This window comes from Chlamydotis macqueenii, chromosome 8 (assembly GCF_036417535.1).
Source record: "Chlamydotis macqueenii isolate bChlMac1 chromosome 8, bChlMac1.mat, whole genome shotgun sequence".
Classification (NCBI taxonomy): Eukaryota; Metazoa; Chordata; class Aves; order Otidiformes; family Otididae; genus Chlamydotis; species Chlamydotis macqueenii.
The window spans coordinates 13,073,455-13,086,639 of record NC_141563.1 but is presented as its reverse complement, the minus strand read 5'-3'; the positions used below and the strand labels follow the sequence as shown (position 1 = coordinate 13,086,639).

General features: G+C 40.8%; 1 protein-coding gene across 1 annotated transcript in view; it reads right to left on the bottom strand.

Moving 5' to 3' along the window:
- XPR1 (xenotropic and polytropic retrovirus receptor 1) overlaps window positions 1-13,185 on the bottom strand; it is a 107,671-nt gene that overhangs the window by 25,655 nt on the left and 68,831 nt on the right. The window contains exons 3-6 of the mRNA XM_086754105.1: window positions 10,700-10,801; window positions 4,741-4,964; window positions 622-771; window positions 123-206 (exon numbers count right to left, since the gene is read on the bottom strand). Coding sequence (XP_086610231.1) covers window positions 123-206; window positions 622-771; window positions 4,741-4,964; window positions 10,700-10,801 — 560 coding nt within the window. The remainder of the gene's footprint in view (window positions 1-122; window positions 207-621; window positions 772-4,740; window positions 4,965-10,699; window positions 10,802-13,185) is intronic.

Genomic DNA, 13,185 nt, shown 5'->3' with positions numbered 1-13,185 from the left:
CCTCACAATTTGCAGAGCATGCTCCCATCAATTATTTTCACATCAATCGTTGTTCAAAGTAATCTGATTTGGCACCTTGACAAGCTGGAGAAGCAGCTTCGCTATATAACTTGATTTCTCACCTGAGCTGCTCCTAAGGGTGGAACACGCAAACGTTTCATAGCCTTCTGTCGGTCTCCATCTTCTAACTCATTGGTCACCACTTCCTAAGGAGATAAAGATATACAGCACAGAAGTTCATTCTAATGATAAGCACACAGTACTAAAATAAAACAAACACAAAAAAAATAGTGGTTGATATCCAAGTTACATTTGAGCCCTGGCCCAATACTCTTCTTATACAGGGTAACAAAGACACGAAAAGCACACCACGCTTCATCAAGTTATTACACAATACAAGCTAACCCTGCGGGAGCTTTTTAGAGTGAAAAGCTAGCTGCTGAAGAGAACATGCCCAAATTTAGGTAAGCAGTGCCAGAAATCAGTGGCATTTCAAAATCTATTAATAGTTGTCTTGGTGGTGAATACTAACTATAGAGAAGGCAAAACACAGGAACCAGTAGTGAAGAAGAAAACACTTATCAGTTAAAAGAGGAGCAGTACCCAGACTACTATCTTTACCTCTGTTTCGGAGATAAGCTGGTTGATCTTCTTGCAGGTGTAGAAGGGTGCCACCTCCACCTCGGCCACCCGCCATTCTGCCCCTCGCGTTGTCTCCAGGTTCTTGTCATGCTTCTTTAAGATCTTGCGGAAGCCGGTGAAGTTCAGGTTCTGCAGATGAGGAAACAGTTACTGGCTTTTAACCTCAGTCAGCTCCCGGGAAAGTTAAATGGTTGTATTTCCAGTGCTAGCAAAAAAAAAAAACAGGAATAGCTAATAAGAAGAATCAAAATTATTGCATTTATAGAATGGTTTGGGTTGGAAGGGACTTTTAAAGTTCATCTTAGTCCAACCCCCCCTGCAAGGAGCAAGGACAACTGTCAGGACGTTTTTGAGTTATTTTATTAGAAGTCATACATGTCCCTTGCAAATAACAGAAAAAATGTGGGACTCAAGGGCATAAAGAGAGATAACATATTTGCAGGGAGCTACCTAAACCTCACATTCCCTGAAAAGTCAAATCACTGCCATTCCTCCTTAATGCAGGAAGCAACAACATTCCTGATGAAACCTCACTGAAAGTAAATAATGTGTAGACATACTCAAAACTTGTATGCTTTAGGTTATTTCAAAACACACTCCCTCTGTCTGGGTACACCTTACCACATATGTCCCAAGTACTGCAACTCAGCAACTGGTCTCTGGATTAGCAGTAGTTGTAACGAGCTCTTAAAAATATAAAGCTGCAGAAAGACTATGTTCTGTCCCCACCCTCACAGTCACTACTAATCCTTCAAGGTGTTTTCCCTCCTGAAACGGGTAGGCTACCAACTTCTGGTTTCTTTAAACTTTATATTGGTTTCAAATCAAGTTCTCCAGATAAGTGCATTATAGAAAGGAAATCTTTGTACAACAGAAAACTTGTGAAAGTTTTAAATGCTGCAGATTAAACCCAGACAAGAGCATCCCTGTAACAGCATCCTTTTCCACACAGTACATTGCACGATGACTGCGAAACTAGTTTAGGCTTGCAGAGGTGGGAGATGTAATTCTCCAGTCTGTCGAGGTAAGCACAAAGTACTGCATTAAAACAAGAATTAACAGTCGATTTCCATTTACATATGAGCCCTGACCCAACACTCTTCTAATGCAGGAACGCAGACAGAGCATGGCAAGATTCACTTCTGAAAAAGCTTAGAAAGGAGCTTGGAAATAAAACCAGAGAAAACAGCAAAATCCAATGCCCTGAGGCGAGGCACCAACTACCCAGTGAAATTACTTTCAATCTAATTATGCTTAGAATGATTTAATACCAGACCCCTACCATATAGGTGGGGAAATGAGGCTAGGGAGACAGGAGCAGGAAGCCAATACATTAACGATCTGCATTACTGCAGACAAAAGACTTTAATTACTTTCTATTAGAAAAGCAAGCATTCCACTCCAGGGAGAGAAGATCGCTATTTCATACATTTGAAATAAAAAAGATGCAACAAAATTATTATTTTGGTCAGACTTTGCTGTAGCCTGAACTAACATGACTTCAACTGCCACGTGTGCAGTCACAGCCTAACTGGTGTGCCGGGGCAGGTCGGTCGTGGTTACTCCAGACACCCTAGAACCTCTCCAGCGGCATCTCACCCTCTGGCTACACAAATTCTGCAACCCCAAAGTGTGTGATAAAACCACTGTTGGTTACAGCAATACTTCTGACAAGGAACACACAGCGATGGAGCTATGAAACAGAACAGTCAAACATCATTTACACAGTCAGATGTTTTGCTGTTCTTGCTGTTCATGATGCTTTTATTTGGCAAGGGGCTTTCTCCAAGCCTGACTTCGATTTCTGCCGGATACTAATTGAATCCATTGAAGTGAACCACTAATGGTATGTTTTGTCAGTAAAGGTGAAAAAGAAAAAAAATAAAAAAATAATTTAAAAAAAATGGTGCAACTTAGGCAATAAGATTATGCAAGATCAAGTAAAATCAAGCAGTGGACTCGAAAAAATCTTTGCTCACATACAAGTGTATTAGGAAATGCACCAGCAAGGCAAATGCACAGCAGTTTAATGAGACTGATTCAGCCTCCATTATTTGCCCCATCAATGTACTATATTATATATACTTTATGTAAGTATATACTACATAGTTCATTTATCAAGATTTGTTTGTCCTAAAAGGCAGCAATTTCACATAACTAGATTTAGTTATATACATACATACTCTAGAATTGCATGTTACTGTTAAAAATAAGTTATCAGAAGTTTAATCATTGATAAGTTAAACAAGGAACAGCTACCCTGGAGACAAGGTATAGTTTCATTTGATGTTTAGTTTGTGTACCTTAGGAATGAACACATGCAACTTCTGCTCTTGCTTCAGTCCTAACAGAGCGAGGAGTTTGCTGGTAACTTCACTTTATCTCCTACATGAAGGCCTCAGCTATGTCATCTTCCCACCAGGTTACTGTTTTCCCTCTCCAAAACTCTAAGACCTTGAATACTCCTAGTTCTTTTATTCTAAGTGCAGAAGTTATTAAGAGCAGTACTCTGGGATTTGGCTTTATGTTTGTTTTAGTACTTGCAGTCCTTGTCCTCAACTTCAGAACCAATTTGAACTAATTTTTCTCATTGTGTCTTTGAAGTTATGTTATAGAAAAAAAGCTCTGCTCCTTTTGGCAACTGTGAAACTTATAAAATCCAGATGGGTTTTAGAACAATATTTAGTATACACACAATGGACATGGACTTGTAGTAGCAAAAAGCCAAAATAAAAGCATGCAAGATGCCTTTCTTCACTGATGCAGAGTAGGAAAAGATTTTTCAAAGGAATGATCTATGTCATCCTCTATTTAAATTCGCCATCAAGCCTCAGAATGTATTTTTGTAACCAAGAGTAAAAACTTTCTTTTCTTAAAATAGTGAAGAAATCACAGCAGGTAATACTGCTTTGCTCCACACCTGAAAAGCAAAGGATTCTCTACTTTTCCCATTATTTTGAACTAGAAACTATCTCTCGGAGTTAAAGGACTTTATTGAGAAACCCATAAATAGTTCATGCAACGATAAAACCTGTGTTCAGGACTCACGGAGGAGTGTCTGTTCAACCAATTAAAAGAAGTGGTTATAATGTTCATAAGAAGTGCTCTGAACACATCTCTGAGAGCTTCCCTCGAAGGCAGTCTAATGCTTGTTCTAATACAGGTTGGATCAACGTTTTCCAACCTGGAAACCCAGTACTAAAGCAAGGAAATTCCATTTGAGGTACCTGGAGTGAGACAGTATTGGCAGCATATGTGCATGTGCTCAAGGACATAACATCCTTTTAGGAAAGTTACAAACACTCAGAATTTTGTTTAGTAAAATTATCCAGTACAATACTGGTAAAGATCTAAATACAGAGATAGTGAATTTAAGTTGAAACATTCTTATGTAACAAACTAAAAACTGCTGCAGTAAGGCATTTAAAAGCATTTCAGAGTACTTAACACCAAAAGAGCTGGTCCAGCAAAAAAGTTCTTAAGAGTTTCAGATTTTTGGAACAAAATCAGTGTCTGCAATATTTACCATGCCCAGAAATCCAAGTATAACTAAAGATTTATTTTTTCATACTTCAAGGCAAATGAGTCTGTTTCCTACAGAATTAAAAACATTTTTTTTTAAATGGATGTTTTAACAAGAAATTCTGATATAGCAAGGTCACAGTCACTACCATGGTAACGCCAAGAGGAAACAGTACATTAGCATTGCAAGTTTCATTACAAATATTAGATAAAAGAGCTTCTTCCCCAACTTGCCAGCTCCAGCCCTGCATAGAAAAACATACTACAGAAGAAGGAGGACCTGAAGTGACTTAATGTCCTGACCATGCCTGGGCCAAGGATGCTGGGGTCAGCCAACCCGAAAAGGAAGGAGGAGGAAGGTCCTTCTGCAGGTCAGCTTAGCATTTCTAGCTCAACAAAAAGCAACAAGACATACCTTGCTAGCTGCTAGGCATCTGCCTTTTCTTTAAAAATGTTCAGGAACCCCAAAAATAAAAAAGAAATTTAAAACTGGCTTGAATGAGGCATTTCAAGGATACACAAGCACAGAGATATTTACACACAGGGCATTGTAAAACCATCTCCTTTTGCGGGTACCTGATAGTTCTGCAGTAAGATGAGGCTGAGGTAGAGCTCGCTGAAGGCCAATTTCAGATCTTTGATATTCCTATGCTGGACACGCTCTTCGTGGGACAGGTGGAAGACTGGCTTTCGGCGCCGCTGCAGCGTGGAAGCCCCACTGGCTTCTTTCTGTGCATCCAAAGTTGACTGTAACTCAGTCCGAAGAGTAGTAAACCTGCGCTGAGCTTCTGCAAGCTTTTCTGTTAGCAAGGAAAGGCAAGAGTCAGAAGAGCGGGTAGCAACTTGCCTACCGAGCCCGTAAAAAGCACTACACCTTTTCCTCAAATCACATGCCTGTAGGTAAAAAGCATTGCATTGAATAACCTACTGCAAGGTCTTCCCCTACTAAGCATTAAATTTAATAACTGCATATTTCTCTTATGAAGCTCCTGCTCATTGAAGGTTTTAATGCACTTCTACATAAAACATACATGTTCTCCAAAAGAAAGCCATCATGTCAGACACACCTTAATATAGCCAAAATCAAGGGGCTGTCCCTTCAGCACAGACTAAAGCTGGATTAGACACTAACTCAGACCTCTCGACTTCCACCCCAGATCTGATTTCTAGAGGATGCTCTTTCCAGGACCGTAGGAATACCCGGTAGGGGTGGAAGAAGTCCACTCTGCGCAGCTGCCACCTGTGCCTAGGGGCTATAAACCAGCACAGCGACGCAGGGTCCGGCCTCCCCACACTGGCAGAGCCGTAGCTGGAGGCAGCCAAGCAGATAGGGTCTCATCCAAATACCAAAGCAGTGACCACACGTCTACTCGGCGCGCAAAGGAAAGCTGCTTGCCATTCTCAAGTAAAGCAAATACACAAGAAGCATTAAAAAAACCCCTGTTAGACAATATTCCGAAATGCAACAGTTAGTAAGCAAAGCACTTTTCATATCTGTGCATCTGCTAAGACAGTAAGAAAATCAAAGAAAAACCCCGCACTTCTAACGTGACATTGAATTTTGGAGCTCAGAGAGCAATGCAACTCCTCTGCCAAGCTCCCGGTGACAGACAAACACAGCTTCTGCTTTGATCAGGAGTTACAACACTACTAGCTGCTGTACATGATCCGCTGTAATAATTTATTCCTCTTTTCCTCAGTTTAGGCTCATGCAGGTTAGAATCGTTGCCTCATTATTTACTGATTAAAGGGACAGTCAATCTGAATTTAAATAACATTTTGATGTGTTTTCGGAACAAGTTGGTCTCTCTTCCTCACATCTGAAGTATGAAAAAGGTGTTTCTTTAAACATGCTGCTTTATGTACTTTAGGAAAATAATCTTTTTGGGCTAATTAACAACCTTTTTAAGCTTAAAAAAAAAGCATAACTGACATCATTATCTTTCTTTCTGTTCTGTACAAGCCGTTTCTTCCAGGCTGTTTTCCCCGCTATGACTTCAGTCACAGCTTTGGCATCTCTGTTGATAAGCACCATGGCAGACCACGGGCACCGGCGTTGGCCAGGGAGATGCCGAGCAGGTTGATAGTGTTGGAGCAGACTGCTGGGAGCTGGAGCCACCTCCACCCAGCAGGACACACATCAACCACTCACCAGACACCGTGACCCAAAGCTCTTCCCAACAGTCTCCTGGCTGTCAGTTTAATTCTCTTCATTAGTATCTTATATAACAACTTAATGGTAATTCTCAATTGCTCCCCCACCCAGAAGTAAGATTTACTCTTATGGGAGCAATTCTGACCTTTTCCTCAGTCTTATTCAATTTTGGTTAATTTTAAGAGCAAAACTCCTCTATAAGTAATTTTAGAGTGCTCTGCATTAGGTATTTTACAGAAGGAGAATGTTTTTCCAAATAGAAAATGGGGATCAATGTACAGAAGAGTTTGAAACTCTGTAATTTCCTTGATTATAAACTTTATTAAAGAAAGAGGTTTTAAAAATACAGGAAAAGATAGACTCCCCTTTGACACCTATAGCTACAAGGACTCCACCGAACACAGGCAACAGCCCACAGTGAGAAATGTTTGCCCACAGCCTACAGCCACATAAAATTTCACACACACACAGGGTCAGACTGCAAAAACAATAATCTCTCCCCGCTTTGGGAATCCTCTCAGGAAGAAGTAACAGATCTCTGTTAGAGTAGCTGTTAGAATCAAAAGTCTTCATATAAATAAAATTCACAAGTTCATGCTCTATATTCAAAACGTTATATTAAACCATCTGGTGATATACTGAGATTTCTTTTGGACCAAATTATTAAATATGGAAGTTTAAATTTACATTTTCAACTGAAAGCACTGTTCCATTGTCCCTATGTCCAGAAAAATCTTAAAATCGATCAGCTTAATAACACAATATCTAAGTAAAAGTTAATGCTTTGAAACAGTTACAGAACTGCTATTGCAGTTTTCCTATCTGTTTGCAAACCAGCACCCACTGAAAAGCATCATCTCCAAACAAAAACATTCTTAATTATGCACTGCTGAAAAGAGTCATATGCTGGCTTCTCTACAACCGCTTCCATCCACAGGGGAGGACTGCAGTCCTCTGAGGATGAGCCTTGAAAGGCAACTGACCCAGTCCTATAACGACGTGCCACTCTGAAGAAACAGCAGCTCTGCCATGTTGAGTCTCTCTCCTGCTCTCTCTCTTGCACTGACCTCAATTATCCAATCCACATCTTGTTACAGTATTATTTTTATCATCAAGATTCAGTGAAGAATCAAAATAAGACAAAACGTGTGCTGCTGTTCTTGAAACCTCCCAGAGAATTGCTTAGGGAAATGGCAAAGCAGAGTAATTACTCAATCTGCAATACTCTAAAATATTTGAAAATACATTCACCACTATCACTAATATAGCACTCCAAAAAGTGACTTTAAAAAAAAATATGCCACTCAAAAGAGTTAGAAAAGAGCAGTACACACTTAGAAACTGGAACCACTGTTGGTTGCAGCACATGTTGCAGAATTCTACGTGACCTGATGCTCACTGAGTCCTCAGCTCAAGTGAAATCTCACAGCAAAGACTAAGGAGAAATCTAAAACCAACAGAAGCAGACTTCAAGAAAAACACTTGCAATGAAGAAGTGGCTTCGCCAAAAAAATTCCTTCTAGATCCCAACTAAAAACCACTGTCCAAAGTTATCACCACAACTATGCAATTCCAACTTGTTTTTTTCCAAGTTTAAAGAAAAGTTCACACATAAGGATCATGGAAAAAATCTATCCCCTAAAGTTCCAGTTGGCATGGTCATGGTTGTGACCAGAAACTGTTTCACCAGACAGGAGATAATCGAACAGCCCACACATGCTCACTGCTACCCAGCTCTGGGCTCTGGGCATTTCAGACAGGCTCTTTCAGTGCTCCGTTCTTTTCCTACTTACACATATTATGTTCAAGAATTTGCTTACCAAGTTAAAGCCATGGCTTCCTACAAATAATAAAACCAGCTCCTAAATTAACCACAAAAATGTTACTAGCTGAACAGTAGCCCAAGCAGACTCTGATGATGCTAATTAAAAATATAACAAACCTCCCCTCTAGAAAATCCCAAACACAAACCAAAACTGGCCACAAATAAAACTTTAGCAATTGAGCTGGCATTTGTCTACTGGAACTATCTGAAAATTTTACTGCTATTCTTTCTTCTTTCAATTGAGTATAGATTTTCTTCAGTGTAGTCCAAATAATTACAAACTGTTTATCAAATCAGATTTAGTTAATGGCAGTTTTCCTTCCTGCCAAGGTAGGATAACGGTCAGGGGAATTAAGGCTATGTTTGATGAGAGTCAACAACCTGAGCATGCAGTGAAAGGCAAAGGCATTTCGCAGCAGGCACTCCAACCCCAAGTGCTCCAGGGAGCCAAGGAGGAGCTGGGGTCTGGGAGCCGCCCATCCCGAGGACAGGGTTGTCCGTGCTGTGGCAGTTCCTGGTAATGCTCACTGAGGATCCCTCAGTGCAAGGAAAGACAAGGAGGAAATGAAGTGGATCAACAGAAAGCTTAACTTTCTTGAAAATGGATAATATTTATTGTCATAAAGACAAGCATGTAATAAATTGTATAATAAGCCTATAACAAACAGGATGTACCAGGTCATTAGCCAAGCCAACACAGGCCTGGAGTTACAGTAGGGTCCAACACGACAAATTTCTGACGTGATCAGGAAGAGGAACCACTGATGGAAGACTTCTTGATGTAGCTTAACGTTAATAACCCTAATAAAGGGCTTCCATACTATTAAAGTCATGTCACTTCTGCTAATAAAAGACTTATTTTAATCTCATCATAAGAGATTTTCAAATTACAAGTATTCTCTCCTATACATTTTTGAAATGACAGCAAGTTGAAAAATCCTTACCCTGTATTATTAATGCCATTTCAAACAATGCTGGAATGTGAGCGTATATGTGGGTGCACGTGTGCTAGCAGGTCCTCATTACGGAAAATTATAATCTGTATTCTGCATCTGAATTGACAGAACTTCCTCCACTGAGTCTAGCTCGTAGCACACAGGATCTGATGTAACTAGAAAAGTAAGACACATTTCTGAGCACAAAAGCCTTCCCTTTGACCTGGGAGAGAAACAGAAGATCTCACAGGGAGGCAAACCAGAACAGCTGTTCTGAGTTAGGTACACATGAACTGCATGTAGAAAAATGCCTATAAAGTGTAAAACCCAGCTAGCCTAGTAAAACATATTGCTTCTACCTACAAACCGCCCCTTGCCCTTGTCCTGACACCCACTCTGGCCATAGCCAAACGCCACTGCTCCAGGGGGCCAGAAGAGCAGGCACAGCCAGCCCAGAAGAGATCTCCTTACCAGATGGAAGCTGAACAGAGGCAAGCTGCAGTGCACAGTTATTAGATGTACTATGCTTTTAGCTATTCTCATGTTCACAACCCAGAATCTGCTAGCAATAAAACAGCTAGCAATAAAGTCATCGTCTGATGGTTATTAAAATACTTTGCACAATTCAACTTTGTTACCAGATTAAAATCCGAAATAGAAAAGGCTACCATATTGTGCTGCAAAAGCCTGTTTATAGCATTAAGTTAATAAATCAACATGTTAAGAGAAAGTATAGCAGAAGAAGTCAGTGCATCACTGTATCCATATTTAAATGCTTTTCTAGTTGAAAACCCATTTTAAACCTTACCAAAAGAGGCTGAAAACCAGCTGAAGTGTAATGGTGGGTGGAATTGGAGCACACTGTTACTAAGCTTTTTGTAGCAATATTACAGGGTCATTTTCTGATTATCCCATTCTAAAGTTTATTTTCAAAACACAAGCTGGGAAAGCAAACTTCTTCAGGAAAAACAACAAGCTATACCACTTTGACATACGATTCCTTGGAATCCCTACTCTTACCACCACTGCATTTTTATTCAATTTACTAAACAGGATTTATACACAGTAAATGACAACTTGCTATTAGTTGATCTGCTGCAGAATGTTGCAAGAGTTTAAGTAAGAGTTAAGTGCTTAAAACTTGTTGGACTTATTTGTAGGAAGCCACAGCTTTAACTTGGTAAGTAAATTCTTGAGCATAACATGTCAAGTTACCACGCAGAGGCAAGTCCATGATAGCTATTCCTGCACAAGCTCAGGAAACACCAGCTAGGGAGCTTAGCACACCTAAAACAAGCAGAGGAGAATGTCATCATGGATAAGCTGAGAAACTGTGCCATATATGTAAGCTACCACTTAAGTTTAAGAGCATCTTCATAAAGTTCAGCAGGTTGCTACTGAAGGAGTGAAATTACCTGCCCTTCATTCTTCCTCCATTCAAATACTACGGTTTAGCTCCACATCTGTGATTAAACCAGAGCAGTTTCCCATATAAACCTGCCCTATAATTACCTGACGGTAGACCTGCATGACCACTGTGGTTAGTCTGAAAGTTTAGGAGCTTCAGACTCTTTTTGTGTTACTGTATTTTCCACAAATATACACAAATAAGCACCTTACCTGAATAGAAAATGTTGATTTTGGCAAGTTCTTTCTCACAGGTTTGGAAGAACTTCTCTTCAAACGTGGCAAAACACCTTTTCACCGTGTCCTCATCTGTGTCTGTAAAATAAAATAGGGGAAAAAAAGTTGTAACAGAAGAACATACGAACAATTTTTTTAAGTGGCTGCCATGGAAATATTTCTTCAGAGTAAATCCACCTTTTTTGTTGTGCAGAGAAAGAAGAACACTCAAGTCCAAAGGGCTCTGAGGAAACACATATTTGGCTGTAAAAGGAATCGTGCCAAGACAGAGAGGGAAAAACCCACATATGCTGAAACACACCTTGACCAAAGTTCCCATCACCTTTTTTGATCCTTCAAGTGCTATTGCAGATCTCACATGCTTCCTTTCCACTTCCTAACCCAGCCTGTGTGACTGCACCTGTAGGGCCATCCTGGATCACAACTGCTCTTTATAGCTACAGGAATCTTTTTTAAAAGGCATCTCAGCTACCATCACAAAGTCACCATCCTAAAAAACTTCAGGGCTCCCATCATTGCAGTGCTGGGACTGGTATACAGTTCTCAACCTACAACAGGCACTGGTCTTGCTCTTGAAGAATTAAAGCTGGCCATGAAAAGTATTTATCCCAGCTTAGCAAACAATTGTATTTACAGAAAGAAAGTGCAAAGCGTTTAACTGAAGGCTTCATTTGACCTTCCAAGAGGACTTGCTGCCTTCAGCCATCATTCCCACCTTCTCATCACCATAACCCTTCAAACACAAACACAGCACCACAGCAAACTAAGATCTGCCCAGCTAGTAATGGAAAACTACATGGAAAGTAACTTCTTCCTTTCTGGAAAATAAAAAGCTTTCTCACATTAGCAAAGCTTAAAGCAAGAGGCCTAAATTATGGCAATCGTGATCAGATCCACACTTTTCCCCCACTGCTCGGGGACTGTTTTAAATCTTTTGGAAGAACTAACTACAATTCTGTAATTCAAGTCAAATCTTGCAATTAAAGCAGCAATTTGGTCACTTTGTTATTATAAGAAATATCGTGTGGCATCTCCAGAAGTGCAGAATTTCAAAGACAGAATGAATTTTTTAATAATTAAGACATTAGGTTAATGAGTAAAAATTAAAGAATCCACACTATAATTACAAATTTTAGCATTGTCAATCATCTGTCCCAAATGCTCTTAATACTAAAATAAAGCAGACTCTTCATATCTCCCATAGTTACAGTTTCTGAATTCTCACGCAATGTTACAGACTAAAAAATGCTAGTAATACCACAAAGAGGAAAAATTAAAATCTTATTATAGTCTCAATAAGGTCAACAAACAGATTTTTAAATACATGTCATTAAACTGAGATCACGAGTGTCTATAGAAAAGTTTCACTCACTAGCAGATAAACACTCTGGACTGTAATAAAATAAAATTATTTTCTTTTAGCATTAATTTCTAGGTAAAAACAACTTCACAGAATCACAGAATCACAGAATTATCAAGATTGGAAAAGACCTAAAAGATCATCCAGTCCAACCATCACCAATACTTCTCAGCTAAATCATATCCCTCAACACAACATCCAAACGTTTCTTGAACACCCCCATGGTCGGTGACTCCACCACCTTCCTGGGCAGTGCATTCCAGTGCCTGACTACCCTTTCCGAGAAGTAATATTTCCTAATGTCCAGCCTGAATCTCCCCTGGCGCAGCTTGAAACCATTGCCTCTAGTTCTATCACTGTCTACACGAGAGAAAAGGCCGACCCCTAGCTCACTACAACCTCCCTTCAGGAAGTTATAGAGAGCTATAAGGTCTCCCCTGAGCCTCCTCTTCTCCAGACTGAACAATCCCAGCTCCCTCAGCCGCTCCTCATAAGGCCTGTGCTCCAGACCCCTCACCAGCTTCGCAGCCCTCCTCTGAACGCGTTCCAGGGCCTCAATGTCTTTCTTGCAGTGAGGGGCCCAAAACTGAACACAGTACTCGAGGTGTGGCCTCACCAGTGCCGAGTACAGGGGGACAATTACCTCCCTGTTCCTGCTGGCCACACTATTTCTAATGCAGGCCAGGATGCCGTTGGCCCTCTTGGCCACCTGGGCACACTGTCGGCTCATGCTCAGCCGAGCATCAATCAGTACCCCCAGGTCCGTTTCCTCCACACAGTCCTCCAGCCACTCTGCCCCAAGCCTATAGTGCTGCCTGGGGTTGTTGTGGCCGAAGTGCAGGACTCGGCATTTGGTCTTGTTGAACCTCATCCCATTGGCTTCAGCCCAGCTCTCCAGCCTGTCCAGATCCCTCTGTAGGGCCTCGCTACCCCCAGGCAGATCCACACTCCCAGCCAATTTGGTGTCATCTGCGAACTTACTGAGGGTGCACTCAATGCCCTCATCCAGATCATCAATAAAGATATTGAAGAGGACAGGCCCCAGCACCGACCCCTGGGGAACACCACTTGTGACCGGTAGCCAGCTGGATTTAACTCCATT